Below are 25,360 nucleotides of genomic sequence, written 5' to 3'. Positions count from 1 at the left end.
ATGCTGCTGCAGTCTAAGATGCATGAATGCTCACTTTGCCATTACAATTCACTCTGGCAGGGTTGCCAGATGATGCTGAAGATTTCCAGCTCAAAAAATGCTCAAAACCCGCCTAGGAGCACAAATTCTATTGAATTCTATGGCAAGAATTGGGCGGGTTTTTCTGCTAAATGCCATTTTTACCCGCACACAGCCATCCTAAGCAGCCCAATTGGGCGGGAAACTACCCAATCTGGCAACACTGCACTCTGGTTTAAAATTCCTAAGATTACAGACTGCCACAGTTGCCATATCAAACAAGCCCATTGTATGGTATAACATGACATCCGGCTGGTTTTCAAGCTCTCTCTCTTTCTCTGCAGCAGCCTGTGGAGAGTTCAAATTAAGCACCCCTTCCAACACATATAAATCATCTGAGTAATCAGTAGACCAGGAAACTTTTTTTGTGTTGTTTGTGTTTTGTGATTAGCTGACTGCATTGGGTGGGGTCCTGTTAGGGCTTTAGTGTTTTTCAGCAACAACACAGTCTATCTGCCTCATTAGGTGCAATGGAGTAAATGGTGTAACAGCTATGTAATATCACATGCTAGTATTGGACTTACACCATGAATTTACATTTAGTTTTGTCAACTCTGCCTATGGATACATCAAATGATACATGGAGAAACAGATTCTTACTTCCAAACAGGAACTCCAAGATTGATGCTTCTTAAAGAGCAGTGAAAGAGAAAGTGAATTATGCCCCAGAGTGTGAAAGGGGCTTCAGAGATATAAAAGAATCTTCATTGGAAATTGCATGCAGCTGTGGTGTGTTCCCTTATGTAGTAACACTTCTTCACCTGTAGATGGATGTGTTGTACCTTTACACCACTTCAATAACAACGATCAAATGCAGGAGAGCTGATCAAATGATACACAGTGCAGAACACGTGCTCATTTTCGAGTTTATTCTTATGGCCAAATATCTTAAACATGAAGGGTTTATTAGTTGTGTAGGTTAATACAGGTAGAGAGTGACAGTGTGCAACCATAGGCCTCTCCCCCTTCCCATAACACACTTACCGCTCTACGCAGTCAAATGATGTCTATCATGATCCAAATGCCAGTGGAGTTCACTAAAATACACAACTATTGAAAATACACACAAATGATGTCTCTTTAGATGTGTGGAACTAAACAACTTAACATTACTTCATATATCACAGCTATTGTACTTTAAATTATATATTTCTCAGATTATTTTGGACAAGCAGACATAAAATGAGGGGACAAAGGTTAAATGGAATGACAAAATCAGTTTAATCGTGATTTAACTTGTCTGGAATTAGGATGTAGACAACCTCAGTCAGACAATCGTCTTGACACACACTGTAACAAATAGCTGTTTATTTACGGAAATTCTGCAACAGCATTCTACTGCTTTTCGAAAAAACAGACAACTACTGTGAAAATATTACTTTGAGTCACATATTGAGCATAAACAGTAAGTACTGCACAATAGCAGTATTCGCCGTTGTGGAAAAAACTAGAGATGCACCGGATCCTGATTTTTAGGATCCTGCCGGATACCAGATCCACTGAATAAGATGCTGCTGGATCCGGAACCGGATACCGGATCCTACAAAAGGTTTGAAACATATAGTCTACTCGCACACGTGGGCCCTTTTTATTACGTTGGCGCAAACTATTGTTTAGACTCATTGGCTTATTGCCACACTGCCTTCAATAGCCGCTTCCAAAGGGATTTCACTCCATGCAGTGATTGGGGTTGTGAAAGACTGAAAAGCCTAGGCTAGACATGCACCAGACCCTGATTTTTAGGTAACATGCCGGATACCGGATCCACTGCTTAAGATCCTGCCGGACCCGGACCCTGTGAAAAACTCTATTATCCTGACGGATCCGGATCCGGAACCGGATCCGGTGCATCTCTAGAAAATAACAGGTTATTTTAGGCAGCACCATTGAAACCCATTCATCCTCCACTTGTCCGTGATCACCATCAAACTTCAATACCACCTGAAGAACTGAAGTCATTCTGACTGGTTAAAGATTATCTGATACTATCAAGCATGATGAAACAATATCTAAGGAAACTGCAATACTTAAAAAGTGCTTGATGCAGCAAAGTGTGAGTAGCACATGCATTTTGATAGTGATGAAAGTGTGAATGGCTGAAACATTTTAAGAACTTGTAACACTCTTGCAATAAGCAGCCCCATCTAAACCAATCTGCTAATCAGTGCCTGGCCTCACCTGAGTAGGGCTGTTATGCCATTATTCAATTACGGGCGTCACCTGCCAAGGGCCTGATGACTCTGGTCACATGGTACTCTTGCACCTGTATATAAATCTGGACTATCAACACTTCAGTTGCTTGCCTGCCTGCTGGCTGGCCTGCATGGCACAGCATAGCACTTGTTTGCCTACAAGCTTGCTTACATGCTTGCACACTTTCCTCTTTGTGAAAGCTTGCTGTATGTGGCATCATTTGTGGCATTGTGGCATATAATGTGCCTGCTGCAAATTAGGCATTGCTTTGAGAGCTAGCTTGTAGTGCTGCTTGTTTGCTGTGATACTTGGTGCAAAATATTTTTTTAAAGACTGACCAATGCTATATTCATCATTGGCTCATCAAGAGATACAGTAAAAAGCCCACCTTGCACACTATCATTGTAACATAGTACTGCGTACTCTGACATTTTGTTTATGCCCACACTTTCAAAGGACCACCGCAAACCATTTTCTCAATACAGCATTGCGCCATAGTATCATGCTCAAGGCACTCCAGTCATGGTGAACGATGGGAGGGTGGGGTGGTAACATGGCCAGGGTACCACAGTTATGGAGAATGATGGGTGGGGTGGGAAGTTGCCATGGCCATATTCATGAATACAACTATGACCCAGTATTTGCCTGTCATCACACAGTACAATTCAACTTTTTAACTGAAATGTACTGTTATTTTTCTGTAGAGTACTGTTATTTAACAGTTCAATTGCTGCTGAAAAAACGTTATATACTGTGATACATTAAACAGCAATGAGCTGTATTTGATTTTTGGTGTGAAATAACAGTAGAATTACAGGTAAATATAATTGCCAGTAACTGCCGTTATTTTGCAGGGAAATTTTCTTAGAGTGCAGCTATTGTAGACGATTTCCTGCGAGATGAGACAAAGGGGGAAACCCTGGTTGATTCTTTGCTTTTACTTGCCTGATAAGTTTTCATAGCCTACATGAAACTTGTTAGACAATAAAGACCCACTCACCCCAGTAGGCTGATGGTGCTTAGAGATGGCCCCTACTGCAAAACCATGGACAGAATTAGACACGACAATTAGACATGATAAGCTCAAAATAAACACAGCAGATGAGAAGATGAGATGAGAGCGTTTGTCTATGTAAAGTGAGACATTTGTTGTTATAAGAAAGAGTAATAGCCTGTGGCACCCTTCTGTACCTCGCTTCCTAAAATGTCCAACGCATCCCAGGATGCTACCAAGGAGGCACAATAGTAATAGTAGTATGGCCACTCCAACAGCAGTGAAGACTATTACACTGGTCATCTGTGGGTCTGAAAAGACATTTTTTTGACAGTCACAGAATGTAAACTCTGTTGCACCAATTTACATGCTTTGGTTTATTAGAGACCAGCACAAAATTACCAAATGTGTTCCTCACCTTGTTCCTATTGCAAGACCTGTTGTACAATAGTTAACGTGTGTGTTCCTCACCTTGTACAGGTGGGCAGAGGTCCCCAATGTCCACTACATCCTGGCTCCAGCTGACTGGGTTGCTATGGTTACAGATGATGGAGCCGTGCCTGGTGAAGATGCTGAGGCCACCATGAGTAGAGTCTCCATCCTGTGTGCAGGTGCTGATGTTGCAGCTGGAGGTCACAGAGAGGTCACCAGCTCTACACGTCACCATCACCTGACACTCGTCACCACTGGACCAGTTAAGATGTGCAGTCAGGACTGGCTTCTCAACTGGCTCTGGAAACACACACACACACACACACACACACACACACACACACACACACACACACACACACACACACACACACACACACACACACACACACACACACACACACACACACACATTTACTATCACACATTTATCATTGTTATAAAATATGTACGACTACTTGTATGACTATTAAATATGCTTATTATATGGTTGTGACGTCATCTGTCGAATGCTCCATTCATTTCAACGGGGCTCCCCAACGTTCGGACGTCTGTTATTTTTCGATAACGGACGGGTTGGTCTATAACAGACCCCTGTCAATGGCAACAAGACTTTTCACTGCTAAAGCGACTTTTCAACAAGACTCTATCAGCTGCTGTGATAGACAGCACCCGTTGTCCTGGCTACCGCTGTCAATGGCAACAATACGTTCACTGCTAAAGCCACTGGCTTGTATACAAGTCAGTGGCTAAAGCGAATGTTTCATATCACTCCGCAGGGGGTCCGGTCTTTTGTCACTCTAATCAGCTGCTGCGATAGACAACACCTGTTGTCCTGGCTAGCCTACCTAGCTGTTGCCTAGCGGTGTTCCACAACGGCACTGTTTTGTTTTGCGCAGCAACAATCTTAACATTAAATAGGTCTAAAGAAATGTCCCCGCATGTGTGAATCATTTAAGTATATCCATATAATAAGCGGGTTAACGTTCGGCGAGTCGGTCGCTTTGTGGAATAGCAGCACTTCAGAGAGAACAAGACCCCTCCGCTCCGCGTCGGGGTCTAAAGATTCTCTCTGTCGTGCTGCTATTCCACGGTAGCGACCTTCTCGCCGAACGTTAACCCTTACTTATTACTAATTATGCTTGTTAAATTGTGCTTGTTATTAATATTGTATTAATATTTAAAATGTCTATGTCAGAAAATACATGAATAATTAATAGTTAATTATCAGTAGATAGTTCATATGAATCCACGTACAATTCACTCACATTATTTCTTATCCCCAAATAAAATATTGGGAACTCTTTCAGGGTCTTTAAAGTCATTGTATGTAATATATGGGTCCAACTAACATTTAATCTATATACAGCCAAATATGTTTTGAAACTCACCAAAAACAAAGAGATAGTATTCAACAAAATGCACATTCTCTGGTGTTCTCATCTCTCCTGTGTAGAGTCCAGTGTCATTCTTCGTCAGGTTCTTCAGCTCCATAGACAGGTCTCTGGTATTGAACTCTACTCTGCTCTTGTAGGAGGACCAAACTCTTAACTGGCGAACCTTAGGATAATGTGGATAGTAAGTGACAATGTCTCTTTCATTAAAAGTCCAGGCGACATAATCAACATATGATCTATTCACAACATCACTCCCATTCATGGCCAGTGTGATGGATTTCCCCTCTTCACCAAAGACAGTCTCTGGGACACAGACCACTGTGAAGACAAGGTCAGGAAGCACGTTTAAGAGGTCACCAGTACCAATATGATTACAGTTTTGACTGTGAACTTGGATATTCTTGAAAAAAAATGAAGGACTTCACACTTTAAGAATATGATGTGTAAGCATTTCATATAATCCATTGCATATGCTGAACCTCTATTTTTGTGTGTGGAGATACATTGTACCAGTAAAGTGCAAGGTACAAACACAGCAAATGGCAAATCATAATGTGTATATATGTACCAAATAAATCTTTAACAATATTTCGAGTAATATTATGTTTAAAAAGCATGCTATTTTGCATTTTCCTGGCAAACATGGCAAATAAGACACATTTTATGCAAATACATATGTACATACACTGTGTATGCCAGCCTATAATTTAGCTTTTTAAGTGAGAAACCGAATGAGTAATTTGTGTTTTACCTGTGTGAAGACTGAGGACTTGCAACAGCAGCAGCAAGACAAAGTCCACCATAGTTTCAGCCACTGCGGAAGAGAAGAGAAGAGAGAGGTCAGAGACTACAAAAGAAAGGTACAGGGGCCTACATGCTATTCTCTTCCTGTCCTCTCTGATAGAAGCTGCATGGCCCACCACATTTCCTGTGGTTGTTTTCACACCACTTGGACGGACTCATGTTGATCTTGTGGTCTATAGAATGTTCTATACAGTGAAAAGACAACAGAGGAAGGCAAACAGAATTGTACACAATAATTCATTACAAAGTAAACAAAGCAATAGACCGATGGCCCAAAGTCAAATACGGATCAGGGTATGTAAACCTGTGGGTCACACACTGTAACAGTCAAATTCCTAACAGTAGGCCTATGCGTTTAAAACCACCCCAACACAGCACTCCGTTCCACTGGAGAATAGACGGTCAGCCCAACAAATCTATTCTGAAACTCTTTGGAAACCAATGGTGTGAATGACTTCAGAATGTTCAATGCAGCTCATTAAAAAAATACTGCCCTCTGATGTTTTACAAAGTGCACACAGCATGTATAAAATCGTTGAAATGGCCGCCAGAAGAAGCACATCAGTACAGTGAAAGTTACTGCTACATTTGGTGATGCCTCGTGTAGTAACAACTCTTCCCCTGTAGAGGGATGTGTTGTGCCTTCACACCACTTCAACAGCAATGACCACATGCAGCAGAAGAGCTACTTCAGTAACAATGATCAAATGCAGAACTGTTCAAATATTACACGGTAAAGAGACAGACATAGTCATCAGTAATGGTAGAGTTTATTCATATGATCAAGGGTCTTATACATGACGGGTTTATAGGCTGTGTAGTTGGTTGTTACAAGGGGTGGTGACACTATGTGCAATCATGGGCCTTTCCCATTACAAACTACCACTCTGCAGATATAGTCAATTGATAGGTCTATCTATATTATGATGGCAATGCAATGCGTGCAATGGTGTTCGGTAAACACACACAACTGTTAAAAATGGACAATACATAAATCATTATTTTGAGTCTCTTTAGATGTGTGGAACTAATACTACGGTATTCAATTAAAATGAGAGTACAGAGATATTGGTATGATAAAATGGTAAATGGTAAATAACACAAAAACAAGATGCCAGCCAGACATGGATGAATATAAATTTATAACAGTAATTTTTGTTTCCACCAGTACTGTATTTCCACCAGTGTGCTTGTGAGTAATCCTAGTACTGTAGTTGACATCACATTGATTAAATACAGAGTAGGTACAGGTACAGTAGAGATGGTCAAAATGGCTAACAATTGAAGCCACAGACCAGGTAGTTACTGTGTAGATGGCACTGAACAGGACAAGACGTGATTTAAATGTATTTATTAATTTTAAATTAATACGCAATAACAAAAAACAAATAAATGTGGCATTCAATTTATAATTCTAAACATCACTGCATATTTCTCAGCTAAGATACATTATAATTTTATTTATCAGCTCATTTAGTACAAGCTAACATTAAATGAGGAGACAACTAATAGGCCTACATGTGTTAAATGGAATGACAAAATCATTTTAATTGGTATTTAACTTGTCTGGCATTAGGATGTAGACAACCTCAGTCAAACTGTCGTCTTGACAAATCTCATTAGAAAGGATTTCCTAGAAGATGAGAAAAGACAAAAAACTGGTTGATCCTTTATCACTTTCTTCACTTTTACTTGTCTAAAAAGTTTGCTTAGGGCCTACATGAAACTTGTTAGGCAATAAAGACCCACTCACCCCTATGCACTGATGGTGTTTGGAGATGACCCCTACTGCAAAACAGACAGATGGGCAGAATTAGACATGAGAAGACGTCAGCAGACGAGCAACCAGATCAAAATAAACACAACAGATGAGTAGATTAGAGTTCATGTATGCAAACTGAGACATTTGTCTCTATAAGAAAGAACTGAAGGGTAAGAAAAGGTGACCCCCGAAACATGTCTGTGCAATAATAAAAAGAAAGTTAATGCATGGTGTGACCTTTTCTTACTTTTCAGTTTACCATATTTTGTTTAGCACCCAAAAAAGAACAATAATCTGTTTGGGTGAAACCTGCTCCAACCTTTGGATGATTTTTTATAAGAAAATAACAGCATGTGGCTCCGTACCTCGCTTCCTAAAATGCTTGACACATCCCAGGATGCCACCAAGGACAGCTAATAGCAGTGTGATCACTACAACAGCTGTAGCGATCGTCACTGTGGTCATCGTTGGGTCTGTAAAGACATTTTGAAGGACTGTAAATCCAGTTGCACCAATTGACATGCTTTTGTTTATTACAAGACCTGCACAGTCACAACCAAATGTGTTCCTCACCTTGTTGAGGTGGGCAGAGGTCCCCAATGTCCACTGCATCCTGGCTCCAGCTGACTGGGTTGCTATGGTTACAGATGATGGAGCCGTGCCTGGTGAAGATGCTGAGGCCACCATGAGTAGAGTCTCCATCCTGTGTGCAGGTGCTGATGTTGCAGCTGGAGGTCACAGAGAGGTCACCAGCTCTACACGTCACCATCACCTGACACTCGTCACCACTGGACCAGTTAAGATGTGCAGTCAGGACTGGCTTCTCAACTGGCTCTGTACATACACACACACACACACACACACACACACACACACACACACACACACACACACACACACACACACACACACACACACACACACACACACACACACACAGCACACACACACACACTCAAAGCAAAACGATAGCGTCAAATTAAACACAGGACAGTCTTTTTCAGTATGCAGTAAGTGCAGCTAATTTAAGAATAATTTAATATTAACATCGCAACTCACCACCAATGGCAACATAGTATTCAACAATTACATGTTCAATTGCCCACTCTTCTAGGTAGAGCCCACTGTCATTCGTATTGTTGCTGAATCTCATCTCTCCTGTGTAGAGTCCAGTGTCATTCCTCGTCAGGTTCTTCAGCTCCATAGACAGGCCTCTGGTATTGAACTCTACTCTGCTCTTGTAGGAGGATGAAACTCGTAACTGGCGATCTTTAGGATTACGTGGATAGTAACTGACAATGTGTGTATCTGTTTCATCAAAGACCCAGGAAACAAATAAAATATCCACCACGTCACCCCCCTTCATGGCCAGGGTGATGGATTTGCCCTCTTCACCAAAGACAGTCTCTGGAGCACAGGCCACTGTGAAGACAGGTAAGGAAACTCATTTAAAAGTTCATCAGTACCGTTATGATTACAATTTTGATGTTGCCATGCTATCCCCTTGGCTTACATCATTACTTGTTACATAAACTGTGAACTTGGATGACATGGACTTGGAAGGACTTAAAGTGATACTGTCCCATTTTTGGAAATAAGCTCATATTAAACCTCCACTTGAGTTAAATAGTTGAGTTTGACCTTTCTCCTGTACTTTCAACCATTCTCTAAGTATGGCAGTGCAAATTTTACCTCCATGCTAGAAATTAACATTGAGTTCTATGAGACCAGCTGGCGGCTAACTGGTCTCATAGGACTCAATGTTAACTGCTAGCTTGGAGGTAAAATTTGCACTGCCGTACCCAGAAAACGGTTGACCGTATAGGAGAACGGTAAAACACTATTATTTAACTCTACACACTTAGAAAAGAAGGTTCCATATGGAACCTAAAAAGGTTCTATCCTTTGGTACAAATAAGACACCCTAAATGGTTCCACATGGAACCTTTTTAAAAGGTTCTTTGTAAAGAACCATTGAAGGTGCCATTTATGTATATGGCGATGGTTCCATATAGAACCATTTACTATTATTATTATTATTATTATTATTATTATTATTATTATTATTATTTGTAGTATTATTGTTTTTCATTATTATTACATCTATTAATAATATTAATTAGTATTATTATTACATTATGATATATTTCAATTATGACAGCACAACAAGTCAAATACCACTCGTTTATTATACTGAAAGTTAATGTTAAATACATAGAGCTCAAGTATAAAAAAAACACTTAAGTTTAAACACAGTCAAAATGTTAATGATCTAAACGCCTCACCAATCACACACTTAAGACACTTACATCCCATTTACATAACATATACAGATTTCCCACCTTTTTCATGAGCAAATTGAAGCAGAGTATCAACAACCAAACAGTTATATTCCTATTTAATACACATCACCTATAATATAAAATGTCAATATTTAGGCCACACCAATTTAATTTGTTGGTTCTCGGATTTTTTCAGGAAAAAATTGAAGCGAGAGGGCGAAAAAAAAAAAAAAAAAATTAGTCGTGTGGTAATGCCGCGGATGTAATAAGGGGACTGTTATGTTATACCACCTGTATATCAGCCTCACATGGACCTCCAAAGGAAGGTGCAAGACAGGCAAACACCTGGACATGGAGAAGGACAGTGTAGAAGGGAATTAAGGCAGCCAAATAGACCAGGCACAAAATTAGCTCATAGGGCAATTATTATAATAATCTGGTTTGAATAAACTGAGATGATTCAACAGGCTGAAACCGCAGTCTTCATTGAACAAGACAACAAATACAGCATTGTGACCATATCAATGGTCACAAAATACTACTAGTAACAGAAAAAGTTACAGTAATTAAATTTTAACAAAACAAACAGTCCAATCTGATTCAGATTCTTGACTTTTTCTTGGCACTTCAGGGCTCCAGACTAACTTTTTGTGCTGGTTGCACTGGTGCGCCTAAACATTTTTTTAGGTGCACCAGCACAAAATTTATGTGCACCCAAATGTTTTCACCACCCCATACACACACGCACTCAGCTTTAAAAAATAATAATTAAAATAATAACAATAGCAATAATAATAGCAACAACAACAACAACAACAACAACAACAACAACAACAACAACAACAACAACAACAATAATAATAATAATAATAATTATTATATATATACATATATTATATTATATATATATATACATTATATATATTATATATATATATATATATATATATATATATATTATATATTATATATATTATTATTATTATTATATTATTGTTGCTATATTTTAAAAGACCTGGAGCATTTCATGTGCTATAGACTAGTCTTCCAAATGTGCTCTTTATAAAAGACATGACAGTAGGCTACCTAACTAACACATCTTGACTACAAGCAGTTTGGCTGGTAGAAAAGACCAAATTAGTAGCCTTTTAGGCAGTATGTGTTTGACTAGTAAGATCAACATTCAGCCTTTTCTGCAATAAGGCTACGCCATTGACAGTAAATAGGCACAAGTACAGAGTTACAATATGAAGATAGATGGATGGATGGATGGATGGACAAACCCTGCTAAAAATGTCATAATTTTTTAAATCATTATAGGCACAAATAGCCTAGCCTATGTTTACAGTGGAATCTGAGGTGAATTGGGTTTTGTCTATTTCCCCGTTTTTGAGCGCTCTCCCTCTGCATAATGAGTGTGGTATCTTAGCAAGCGCTACGAACAGACACGACAGCACTAGAGCGCTGCGTCTGCGTTTTTGTGTGGCAATGCGTTTTTGTGTGGCCATTTAGTTTTCCCCCGTGATTGTGACTCTCTCGTGTTTAAAATATCCTCAAGTCATTTTGCTGTTTTTACCGTGATAGTAACTCTCTCGTCCGTTGCAAAACTCGCCTGGTTGAGAACACAAAACTCGCTGGCACATGTGAACTCGGATAGTTGAGCGAAGTCGAACATTCTATTCTGAAACGTTGGGCTGCCTGTGAACAAGGAAGGGGGAGAAATGAAGCTACCGGTATGGTAGTATTATGGGATGGTCAGGACCAGGCTAGGTTGCTTCCTCCAAGCGGGACCAGAGTTGTTGTATTACTTTTTTAAAACTGCTATCCCACTCCACCAATTCCACTAAGAGCCATACTGTGTTTCACCGCTGCTACTGCTAAGGGACTGTTCGTTATTTATTTTTGGGGTCGCCGGAAGATGTCCACCTTTGATCGTCAAATTTTGCATGACCCTCCCCTAACGAGCTTCAAAACTTTGATGACCCTCCCCGCGACGCCGTCAAAAAAATGCATGACCCTCCCCTATGGAGAAGTAGTAAATAGCCCTATTCTACCTTATTTTTTTATTTTTTTGACAAACGTTGATTGACCAACGCTGCTGCTAGCTTACTGGATGTTATTGTAGGCGCCCTCTTGAAAACTATAGTAGTCTACTTCACGAACGCGGGGGCATTTCATACATTTATAATTTGATTTAGCTTATGATAACTTATGATAGCTCTTCGACACAACAGAACACAACGGGGTATGAATCTGTGATCAATTTTAGCTAAATGGAGAAGCGTTTCTGAGGCTATGTTACATCAAAGCATACAAACAAGGTAGGAATGCTTTTTTCTAATAAATGTGCCAAACATTTTTGGATGACCCTCCCCTAGCCAGCTTAAAAGAAATTGATGACCCTCCCCTCAGCAATGAAAAAAATGACGTGACCCTCCCCTATTTTCTTCCGGTGACCCCGAAAATAAATAACGAACAGTCCCTAACCCACAGGGGCTTCAACTTGCCATTGCATGTTTGTCTGTAAAACCATTTGAATGTAACGCGTTTCCTGATTCGCTAGTCGTAATCGGCATGTTGAAAGGAGTGGTTTTATTGGTTCTCTGCGTCACATGGCCTCCAACTACTAAAGAGACACCTCTCCGTTCATGAAAACATGCAGTCTTCGGGGTTTTTTAAGCGATTTCATTTTTTGGGGTATTGAAACTGATTTTTTTTTTTTTCATTTTGATACAAAATACAAGCGGCGAATCCGAGAACCAACAAATTAAATTGGTGTGGCCTTATGATCAATATTCAAAATCTACATTCCTATTTATATAAAAGATCAATAATATAAATAGTTTTTTATAAAACAAACCCACAAGAAATCACACACACACACACACACACACACACACACACACACACACACACACACACACACACACACACACATTTGTATTAATGATCGTGCAAATGTCATTACTGCAACATTTTTTCCACCCTTAACACGGGTAGAGAATGCTTGGCCACAGCTAGATTTAACCGCCTCTCAAAAAAAATTAAGGTATGACGTGCCTCTTTGGGATAGTGGATATCAAATAAAAAATATAATGAAAAAATGCACAACAGCCCCAAAGTGGCATCGATGTCTGGGGAGGGTGGGATGATGCATTCCCCATCCATCTTGATGGAAACCATATCGGCTGTCAGTGGAGAGTCTTCGAAGCACATCATAATAGTTGGTGTTGGCGCCAGTGGTTCCTGAAAAAGAAAACATAACAATGAATAATGATAAAAAACTGTGTTTTAACGCTCTTTCCCTGCTCTACAAAACACAAAAGCAACATGGAACACAACATTTATCCAAATAAGAATTATGAGATATTAAAATGTTAAACATTTAATATCTACAATGCTAGACTTGCCAGATGATAAACTTTTTTTTGTAAAACTCACTTATGACACCATTTAAAGCAAATTTGGTTATCTTGGTCTCAAAAGATATGAACAGACCAAGGATATGAATTACTGGAACCATGTTGTGTGCTCTGAAGAGACCAAGATAATCAAATTTGCTTTAGATGGTGTCAAGCATATCTTGGTACTGAAAAGCAATTGTTTCAAATTTTGGCTGGTGATAAAAGGGTGAATTAATACATTTGTACATCACAACTCCGGGAGCCACCCAAGACCCATCCACTAACCACTTTTAGGTCCCGACTCACCAGTTAAGAAACAGTTAACAGGTTTACAGTTAATGTTAAGAAACAAAAAGTTGAATTGCTTACTTCATTGAAGCAGAACAAATATTTTGCGTTCTCCTTCATTAAGGTCGGGAGGAGCAGTACAGCCGCATTGGTCCGCATACCTGGAAATAATTAAATATGACAAACGTAATTAGACATGACTTGGCATTTCATCAGCTAGGCTTTTTACAAATGAAAACTTTAATTGGAATATAAAGCATAACTTCCTTACATGGTGATATGACTCGATCAGGCGGCAATATGGCTGCTTTCAGGGGGCCCTTGGAAGCCCCCACAATCTTCTCCGCTGCTTCCTCGATGAATGTGCCGAAGAGGGAGTCCAGGTCGTGACCAAACCGCAGTCGCATTTCGTGAAGTAGCTGGAAAGAGAAGAAGGCTTTTTTGTATTTCCAGTTGTCCAGCTGTTTTAACTGACAATCAGTTAACACCAGCCAACCGGCCAAATGCTGGTAAAAATTTCGTTTGGCTGGTGGAATAACATATAAGCCTCTTTGGCCCATTAGTGAGTATGTGTTTGGCAAGTACAATCAGTATCTACAAGTCATTTTAGCTGGTGAGGAAAAAAGTTAATTTAGAGCCCAGACAATCCAAGTAATGGGAGCTTACCAGTCGTGGGTGTTTTAGGAAGGGGAACTGCTGGAAGAAGTCTGATGCAGAGGAAGATTTATACAGCGGTGTTCTGGTGTGTAGCGTCCTCTCCATCCTCCACTCAATGTTAGTGAAGTTTGGCCTGATCTTCTTAAGCTCTGCATCAATGGCCTTCAGGTGTTCAGAGATGCTTTGGTCATCTTCCCCTTCCACTACTTCTGTTGTGAGCTAAGACGTGAATGACCAAAAGAACAGTAATCAATAAGATGAAGAACAAAATACAAAACAAAACAAACAAACAAACAAACAGTAATAATGAACTGCTATAGGAAACACTATACAAAACAAAACTGTGGCTGCAATTTACTTGTTGTTTTCTTTTGAGACAGCAGTGGTTTCCCCCATCTGGTGATGTTGTCTGATGCCTCTTGCCATATTTCTGCCTCATCTCTAACACTTTGTCCATGTGTACGAGGGTCCTCCGCTCTTTTTTTAATTTATTTTTAAGGCACTCCAACAGGGTTTCCTTGGAATACAAAAGCAGATGTTATTGTATGGTGAATTGTACGATGGAAGCATCCATTGTAATGGCAGCAGAAAAAACATCAGATCTATTGGAAATGAGAAATTCCCCAAAATGACTCTACCTAATGTGCGATGACTTGCGTAGTGTAGCCATAATTGAGTTGCAATCAGCGAACCTCATTTTAATGTCCAAGGGGGGTGTGTAGTGGACCCCCCATTTTTGTCTTTTTGTTATTGCCTTATTATTCCCTTATTCTCCTTCTTTGTCTTTTTGTTGCCCTGTCAGAAGTTGTGTGTAGTTGTGTGTTTTAGTTTAATAGTGCTGTTGCACGTTTTGGCCAGTAGATGGCATCATAGGACCAGTCAATGATCTGAGTAGCCCAGTAACTAGGTCGAACGAAATAGAATAGAACGAAACTGTGACAGTTGTGTTGAACTGAAGGCAGCGGTTATGCCGTAGCGCTGTATGTTTGTCCTGTGAAGAATGTAAATAAACCCGAACCCATCGAAATTTAACACACTTGAGGACATCTTTCATTAAAGTGTGCAATAGGTGCACAAGGAAAAATGTTTGGGAACCCATGTACTAATACCACCCAGCACTCACTACAACAATAATAAGCAAAACAAAAGTGAGATATAACAATAATGAGAATGAGTGTAATGTTTAGTACTACTTACAAATCCAGAGAGACTTCTAAAATGGATGCCTGGATATTAAGGTGCCCAGGACATCACTATCCATCTTGTGACTCGAATACCTGTGTAGAATAGAGTAGAGCAGATGTATTAATCCCGAGGGAAATGAAGGTGTCTGACAGCTTACATAGATACATAGATACATACAAGACATACTGTAGATACAAGACATACACAAAGAGTTAATAAACATTATTGCACATTGCAGTAAACATATAGCAAAAATCTGAGTATAGCAAAAAGTATAGTGGGGAAAAGGGTCATCTACAACATATTTGACATGAGCTTGGTATTATAAGGATTGCACATTGCTGTATTTACCAAGTATATCGCGTTATGTCATCAAATAACAATGTGATTAGAGCCGTTCTTATATGCGATTTGTCTTTTTTGTAGAAAGCAGGATCTCTCTTGGCCAGCGCCTCCCTGACCTCTGGGCTTAAAGTGGGGAGGGTGTAAACAGTTGGCCAGGCAGTGGTTGGTGTTTGGACTGGTGTTGTCGTAGTGGTAATTGCTGAGTTGACTGGGGGATTATCATTTCTGATTTTGAAAAGAAGAAGAAAAAAAGCAGAAACATTAAGACAGCCATAACTTATTACATTCAAAGTAGATACATACAGTATATGAACAAGCAATGCGGAAAAAATATGACTTGGTCAGGTTACTAACTGAAGAAACATGGCAACATAATTTTACAAACAACTACAGCATATGCATCTTCAAGCAAAACAACTTTTGAGAATAAGAATGCTATTGTACATACCGTTTTGGCAGAACGTTGTGTTTAATTTTTTCCAATTCTGATAAAAATTTGACTTGCTGTTTTAGTTTTGGGAAGAGGCGTGCCACCATATTCTCTGTTAAACCCAAAAGGGTTTCCCCATCAATATCCTCATCTAGGGAGAGAAAACACAGACACACACACAAACATATACAGATACATTAGCAAAGATGTTTATAAAAAAGAAGACATCAGTGGTGCCATTAAATGTTTTGGTGTAAGTGTGAAGGAATGATCTCTGGCCATAGGAAGCGCACAAGTTACTGATCTTGTTTTCTGCCCTATTTTTAAGTTAACTGTCATGTAACCAGCATGGCTGTTTATGCATGTTCATGTACCTTTTATACACAGCATGGTGAAGGCTAGTGGCAGTTTTATTGTCAAAGACATAAAGATCAAGGGAGTGATAGTCCTTTTGTTCACCAAGTTGGGTGATGATCCATTGACCTCCATCATCTATGACCTCATATGAATGCATGGTGATTGTACTGAGAGGGGATCAACATTTCTGAAAACAAGGTGCATCTGAAGCGTTGTCTCTTCCTGATTCTCAAAAAAAATGGGATATTCTCTTCAACTACACCCAGCACAAAACCATTGTTGACAATATAGGCTAACATTGTCCACGCATAGTATGTTGACCACCAAAACTCATCCTTTTAAATGTTTCCTGAAGTGAATCTCTGTACAAGGCCTAAACAGATCTGCTGTGAAAGAGACCTCACTGGACGAGAACATTGTTTCTCAGTGTATTCATCCTGCCTGAGGACGTGCAGACATCAACTCCTAGCATTGCCGTAGCTGCTGACGTTTGGCCAGTGTGACACAGATGTTTTTTAAACGGAAGGTATTTCGGGCCAGTCTTTTGAAGTACTGATGTTTTCCCTCAAATCACATAGGACTACAGCAGAATAGTCTGAGAGGTCCACATTTTTTTGATGAGCCGTGGGTGTTGAATTAGACAGTAAAGTTTTGGGGTTAATTTTCCTGGGAGAAGTAAATGGAATAGGGAAAGGAAGTGTCTGATGACGAGGGACAGGTAATGAAGAATGCTCTTATAATGGAGGAAGGATTATCTCCAACCTCAACATAAAAGGTTGTGCTCCCACTACTTCCCTCTGGAATAAGATGGCCAATGATAAAAGGAGGAGGCGAAAAAGGCACCATCTCTCACTTGCAGAACCTGGTAGGCGTCCCTGTCTGATTGAGTGTTTGTTTATTTTTTGTGGTTTATTTCCCCTGTCATTTTTTCCAAATTCAAATGCTTCAATTTCATCGCAGATGTTGTCCAGAGAAATAATTTTCTCTTCATGTAGGCTGACAAAAAGTTTGGACAGCACTTGAGGGATAGCACCTTCTAAAAAGTCGTGCATCACATCAGGGGGAAAACATGAAGACATATCAAAGTACTCAAGAGCACTGAAGGGGCAGTCACTAACAACACCATATGTTTGTTTGGATATGTCAGGATTTTCCCTAAGAGCTTGCAAGTGGTAGGTGTGTATCATGAGATCTGATGGTGACTTCATCTTCTGAGAGCTTGTTTTCAATGTCAGAATGGTCAATCATACAGTAACGGCACACACGGCCATGGCTAAAGCTACACAAAAACCCTGCCAAGAGATTGTCAGCTGATACTGTAGCCAGCACTGCCCTGGAAATGATGTTCACCATTGTTGTTAACTGTGAAGCCATCTCTATAGAGACGTTGAAGGTCTCTGACTAAGGGATCCAGTATATCCCCATACGTGTACTTTCTCAGTAGCTGGTGCCTCACAAATCTGGACAAATGGATGTGTCTAAGCTGTGTCTGGTATTTTGTTTCAATGTTTCCAATGAAAAAATAGAAAGCACATATTTTGTGGATGGCTTTGTTACTTCCAAGAGGGTTCACGATCTCCACCTCGTCTGTATAAAAATGCAGCCTAATTAGATTTTGGTCGCCATTGAATGGGGAATTTTGGAAAATCTTGCCGTCTGTAAAGTAATTTAAGAAGCCTTCACAATCTCTACCATGCCTTACATTTTCAAAGATATCATCTTTGGACAAAATCAGTTGTAATAATGCCTTAATTGGAATGTACTGGCAAGTCTCAGGGGAGCCCCTCTCATTGACTCCCAACACATACTGTACTGGAGCTATCATGTTTAAATCTGTGGCCGCAAATTGGAGTAATTTGTACTCAGATTGTACAAATTCAAACGTTCGGTCAAATAATCTTGTATCTGACAATAGATGGGTTAACTCATTGTCTTCGACAGTAAGGCCTAATTTTTCTAAATGAAATTTAATGATGCTTGCATATTATTCCTGGAAAAAATTTAGAATAAATTACAATGGTGTCTTGTGTCAATTTTGGGAGAAGATGCTTTTCTTGGAGGTTCAGAATGAATAGTGCCACATGCTTTTGTAACCCAGACAATAGTGTCTCTAAACTATGTCTAGGCAGAGGTTCTTCCACATTATGTTCGTCTATATTTGGGTCATCCTCAGAGTCGTCTTCATTTTCGGAATCTATTTGGTCTTGAGGTTTGGCTTGCAGGTACTGCCGATGGAGTCTGTATACATGCATCCTCAGTGCTCCTACACTTTTGTAGCTTTTTCTGCATCCATCAATAATACATTTCGCTCGAAAATCAGGTTGGTGTTGGTGCGTGAGCTGTAGATGGCTAAGATATTTTGGTATGGTGAACTTGACAACACTGCAAAAACCACATCGAGAAAAAAACGCTCCATCATTACAAAAAGTTGGGTGTGTTACCGATAAAGATGTCTTTGGCTTCACTTAACCCATTCAGCTCCAGCCAACGACATACTTCAAAGGTGGACCAGCCAAAGGTGGTATCGGCCATATTTCCTGGAAAACAAACACACAGAGACACACACAAACACACAGAGACACACACAAACACAAACACACACACACACACACACACACACACACACACACATACACCACACATTTGTGAAAGTAGGCCTACTCAAAATCCTGAATCTACTCACAGCACTAGGTGCAGCATTTACAGACCTCATTTTGTTATTTTGTGTCACCACCTGGGGGCTATAAGTTGGTTCAGAAGTAAACCAGGTTAATTTAAGTGGTACCTAAATCATCTAATAGAAGAGACCGGAGCCCTCCGTTTCTTAAGAACATGAGGACTCCAGTCCAGGGACCTATACTACAAAGCTGGTTCAGGATAAGTTAGGTTAAGTGAAGAGGTAAATAACAACTTGTTTATTAGCGCAACAGCAGTACAGGGTAAGACCACTCGACTAATAGCAAGATAGGCCACGCAAACGCAGCTACGATATTCCCGTCCATAAAAGCAGGTCTGCTCCTGTACACATCATTTAAAAGAGTTGACCCCCTTACGAATTGATCTTTTTTCGAAAGGCGAATAGGCCTACCAGTAAGTGCCCCCACTGATTAGTCTGGGAAGAAGCCAGTGTCTCCGTAAAGGCACTGCCAATACAACGTTCACAGTCACACAGTAAAGCTGCATTTGTTGGTGGCTTTGTAAACATGGAATATAATATGTAACTATTCGTGACCCATTTAATGCCAGGCTGCATCTGAATTCTCAAGAACAAGCGTTTCAAACACTGTATCATTGGTTTCAATGGTAAACTTGCTAGCCAATGGGCCTGTCATCGCCACTCTAAAGTCAAGATTTGGCTACGGTAGTTTGTGGCAACTTGGCCTTTGCACCCTCTAAAACATATACACCACGAAAACAAATGATACACAATATGTATGATACTCCCTGTTGTAATCACAAATGTTGACTTTGATCTGTATCCTTTTTAAAATGCTAGCGAACAAGATTTTCATTACGCTAGCTAAGACAATAATAACAGAGTGGTGGGCGTTCACAACGTTAACGCCGCTTAATGTTGAAAACCAATGAAAGCTTACGCTGAAAGACACGCCCTTACACGTTATTAAAAGGGAAACACCATTTAATGTGGGCCTATGTCACTTTGTTTTTACTAAGAAATGACACAGAAGGACAAAATTTGTTGTCACTTACCGATTAACACCTGAAGTGAATCTTGCCGTTGGAAAAGGTTCGTTGGAAATCAAATAAATATTCAGGTGCCTAAAATAGCACCTTTGCCGTGGAAAAGGTTCTATTGTCCCCCACTTGAACACCCATGGTTCTATATGGCACCCCAAAGAACCCCTTTTTCTAAGAGTGTAGGGGAGGCGTAAAATAAGCTTATTTCCAAAAACGGGACAGTATCACTTTACCACTTTAAGAATATGATGTGTAAGTCCTTTAAACAGATGCATTTCCTATAATCCATTGCACCTGCTAGACCGCTCCTTTTGTGTGTGGTACATTGTACCGGTAAAGTTAATTTTTTGCAAGGTCCAAACATAGCAAAGTGGCAAATGTTAATGTGGATATATGTACCAAATAAATCTTTAACAATATTTCGAGTAAATGTTATAAATGTTTGCTACTTTGCATTTTCAGAAATGGGAAATGACAGACATTTTATGCAAATACATTCTATGTACATGCAGTGCACTGTGTGCGCCAGCCTATTATTAAGATTTTTATGTGAGAAACAGAATGATGAGTAAATTGTTTGTTTTTACCTGTGTGAAGACTGAGGACTTGCAATAGCAGTGAAAAGAAGTCCACCATAGTTTCAGCCACTGCTGAACAGAAGAGAGGAGAAGAGAGGAGAGAGGTCAGAGACTACAAACGAAAGGTAGTGGGGGCCTACATGCTGTTCTCTTCCTGTCTTCTCTCTGATAGAAGCTGCATGGCCCACCACATTTCCTGTAGTAGGTTTCACAGCACTTGGATACAGTCATCTTAATCTTGTGGTCTAGAAAATGTTCTATACAGTGAAAAGACAACAGAAGAAGGCAAACAGAACCATAGGCCCTACACAATAATTCATTACAAAGTAAACACACTAATAATAATGTGATGGAAGACCGATGGTCACCAAATCCATGCTCTATATGGTCAGGTAGCCTGGAAACTCCCATGCTGCCGTTGGTTCTACACTATTGTTTCGATCTGTATCTCACTTAGCTCTGGTGGTAACCAGGCAAATGGTCAGGTTGTGCAACCTGTGGCTCACGCACAGCGGAAATAGCAGTACATGTTTTTAAAGTCACCTGAACAGCACGCTGTTTAAAACGTGGTGGTGGGCTCTCTGCACTCTGTTCTGTTGGAGAATAGACAGTCAGCCAATGATTCCCCCTCCATCAGTGGACACAAGGACTTCACAGTCTTCAATGCAGCTCATGTAGTAACACTTCTTCACCTGTAGGTGGAGGTGTTGTGCCTTTACACCACTTCAATAACAACCATCACATACCATTATTTATATCAATGCAATGCCTATCTAATATGATGGCAATGCCAGTGAAGTGCAGTAACCCTCTGTTGAGTATGCTGTGTGGTTAGCCCAGTGGTCGCCAACCTCTTTTGGCTCGGGACCACATTTCGACATCCCAGATTTCTGGGGACACCATACACATTTTTTCACGCCAAAAAAAAAACTACAACTCAGTTAACTTGTAGGCTAATAAATGTATAGATATGTATGAAAATCTAAGGTTGTATGCAGTGTTTTAATCAGAATATGAATTAGTCATTGTTGTGTTATTCTAATTAGTAATATTTATCAGTGTTCTTTTTTTTTCAAACCTAGACGTTTCAGGCGACCCCATTTGAATTCCAGATGACCCCACACTGGGTTAGCCCCTTTTTGGGGCTGTTAGTATTGATGCGAGTAAGAAAGGACATGATTTATAGAAGAAAAAACAACTTAAACACAGTAAAACTAATTCATCATTGTCTTTATTGCTTTAAACATCACTTCATATTCCACAGCCAATGCTATAGTACGCTATATTCATATTTAGCATATTTACATGGAATGACAAAATGATTTAATCCTTGTCTGGAGGTAGGGTGTGGACAACCTCAGTCAAACTCGTCTGAAACCCCCTCTGTGTTGAAGATTGTCTAGAAGATGAGACAAAACAAAGTCATGCAAATGCACATCAGAAAACATAACATAAGACAAAAGTCCCACAACTACTTCCTGTCTTTTAAACACAACTCTTTGCTTTAACTTGCTTGATAACTTTACTTGCAATGAAACTTGTGAAACAGCTAAAGGGACACTGTGCAGGAAATGGTCAAAAAGGGGACTGCAACAATGCTGCTCATTGAAACTGGGCTGCCAATTGCCAAATTTGATCTTTACATGAAAGATTTCTAAGTAATAAACAAATATTTTTTAGTATGATCCTAGTAGAGTCATTTTTGCAGCTAAAAATGGCTATTTTTGGACATTCAAAATGGCGGACCATGGTGAAGATCCCCCTTTTCATGTATGAAAAGTGCAATTTTCCCAGTCATAATGAATACTTAGAATTTTATGGTGGTGGTAAGTATTCATGAAAAAAGGTAACATTAGAGAATGAGCAGCATGAATTCTGGAAATAAACAACTAAAAATCTCACACAGTGTCACTTTAAGACACACTTACCCATGTAGACTGATGTCGTTTGGAGATGGACTCTATTGCAAAACCATGGACAGAATTAGAGATGAGAAGACGTCAGCAGATGAGCAACGAGATCAAAATAACCGCAGCAGAAGCATATGTGGTTTGTTAACAAATAAGCAAGCCTTCTCTCTGCCTCTTTCGCTCTCACGCTCTCACTCTTTTGTTTTCCTCTCTCTCTCTCTCTCTCTCTCTCTCTCTCTCTCTCTCTCTCTCTCTCTCTCTCTCTCTCTCTCTCTCATATTATCATGAGTGTGTTATACTTTAGATAATTGTACAATATAATACGGAAAATGGGGCAATTGTTTTTTTTAACAGTAACGCTGCACTGTACCTTCTTACATATGCCAGGAAACCACCAAGAAGGGCTATTAGCAGTAAGATTCCTCCAACGACTGCACAGATTGTCACAATGGTCATCGTTGGGTCTGTGAAAACAATTTAACAGCCACAAGGAATGTAAATCCTGTTGCGTCAATTTACATCTTTTTGCTTATAACAAGACCTGCACACTCATTTCCAAATGTGTCCCTCACCATGTTCTTATTGAAGACCTGATATACGTACAATAGTTAACATGTGAGTTCCTCACCTGGTTCAGGTGGGCAGAGGTCCCCAATGTCCACGGCATCCTGGCTCCAGCTGACTGGGTTGCTATGGTTACAGATGATGGAGCCGTGCCTGGTGAAGATGCTGAGGCCACCATGAGTAGAGTCTCCATCCTGTGTGCAGGTGCTGATGTTGCAGCTGGAGGTCACAGAGAGGTCACCAGCTCTACACGTCACCATCACCTGACACTCGTCACCACTGGACCAGTTAAGATGTGTAGTCAGGACTGGCTTCTCAACTGGCTCTGGAAACAAACATCCATGTTACTTTTTTAGACTGTCATACATGTATCATTGCTCTTATTTGAATGTACTGTATTATATTAATTCTTTATATTGAATTAATATGTAAAATAACGCAACAACAACTCACCAAAAACAAAGAGCGAGTATTCAAGAATAGTTTTGTCCTCTGGTGTTTTCACCTCTCCTGTGTAGAGTCCAGTGTCATTCTTCTTCAGGTTCTTCAGCTCCATAGACAGGTCTCTGGTATTGAACTCTACTCTGCTCTGGTAGGAGGACCAAACTCGTAACTTGCGGTTTTTAGGATAACGTGGATAATATGTAACGATGTCTCTTTCATTAAAAGTCCAGCACACGTAATCTTTGTCCACAATGCGATGTCCATTCATGACCAGTCTGATGGAGTTACCTTCTGCTGCAAACAATATATCTGGGACACAGGCCACTGTGAAGACATTACATTACATTACATTTCACTTAGCTGACGCTTTCATCCAAAGCGACTTACAGTAATTTACAGTTACAGTCCCTGGAGCAAAGTGGGGTTAGGTGCCTTTCTCAAGGGCACTTCAGCCATGGATAGAGGTGTAGCGAGAGGTATGAATAGGATCTAAACCTGCAACCCTCTGATCTTAAGTCCACCTCCCTATCCATTGGGCCAAGGCCGCCCCCATTGACAGCTCAGTAAGACCAGGAAATACATTTATAGGGTCACCAGTAACGTCATCATTAGTTTTTGTTACCATGTCATTCTTCTGGCTTTCATTAGCTGTTGCATACACTTCATTAGGCTAAACTTAAAATAAATTATATGAGATAGTAGATACAAGCACAGCAAAAGGCAAGTGTTCAATATGTAATACATTGTTTTAAAACATGTTGATAAATACAGTACAATACATTTTTTCAAAGCAGTAACTTCGCATTTTACCTGTGTGAAGGCCGAGGACTTGCAGTATCAGCAGGAGTGCACAGTTCACCATATTTCAGCCCCTGATGTAGCGACCAGAGGAGAGATGCGAGAGGGGCTAGTGAGTATAGCCTACAATACTGAACAAAGGAGAGAAGTGAAAGGAGTTAGAGAATGTACCGTGAGAAACATGGCCCGCCACCACATTTCCTGCTGTCGTTTCACAGCAGTAAAAACTGGGGTGCTTTTGTCTATTGGAGTAAGCACCTCACACTCATTCTATTTTAGAACTAGAAATTCAGACAGCCTGGGAAACCATACTCCAAAGCACCTACTATGGGTTCATCAAAGAACCTTTAGGGCTGTGTTCTCCAAATGGTGGCCCGAGGGCCAGATCCGGCCCCGGCATGGCAAATATTTGGCCCACCATGAGGTTGGAACAAATGAAAACATATACAGTATGTGTGCTATCTGTGGCCATAGGGTCAGAGATTCTTTAAGTATATAGAGATATGCCAACATAATAGGTTTCTATGGGCACCTAACGCGACCAGGTTCCGGTCTGCCTAAAGGGCCGTGTCATAATGCTCCTACAATGAATAGAACAGTCCTTAGGTCTGCCTAGGTCTGCCTAAGGGGGGCCATAATAGAACCAGGAAACAATGGGCCAATGGAACCTCTCTCTCTACTCTCTCTGATAGGGTCAGAGATTTGTTTGGCCCTTAGCCTGATTTGCGCCACATAATTTGGCCCTTGGGGAAAATGATA

At 40.2% G+C, this 25,360-nt stretch overlaps 1 protein-coding gene across 1 annotated transcript; it reads right to left on the bottom strand.

Annotated features, from left to right (window-relative positions):
• Positions 1–885: 885 nt before the first annotated feature.
• Positions 886–21,758, bottom strand: LOC134444011 (uncharacterized). Its single transcript, XM_063193500.1, has 14 exons — positions 21,737–21,758; positions 20,895–20,957; positions 19,105–19,145; positions 14,301–14,510; positions 13,906–14,053; positions 13,716–13,795; positions 12,999–13,188; positions 8,767–9,082; positions 8,234–8,388; positions 5,846–5,908; positions 5,089–5,412; positions 3,737–3,997; positions 3,272–3,306; positions 886–900 (listed from the first exon to the last, which is right to left on the bottom strand). The coding sequence occupies exons 1-14, from the start codon at positions 21,756–21,758 to the stop codon at positions 886–888; spliced, it is 1,923 nt and encodes a 640-aa protein (XP_063049570.1).
• Positions 21,759–25,360: the final 3,602 nt, after the last annotated feature.

Source organism: Engraulis encrasicolus, unplaced genomic scaffold (assembly GCF_034702125.1).
Source record: "Engraulis encrasicolus isolate BLACKSEA-1 unplaced genomic scaffold, IST_EnEncr_1.0 scaffold_42_np1212, whole genome shotgun sequence".
Taxonomy (NCBI): Eukaryota; Metazoa; Chordata; class Actinopteri; order Clupeiformes; family Engraulidae; genus Engraulis; species Engraulis encrasicolus.
Note: the sequence above shows the minus strand (reverse complement) of the source record. Positions and strands in the feature narration are given on the sequence as shown.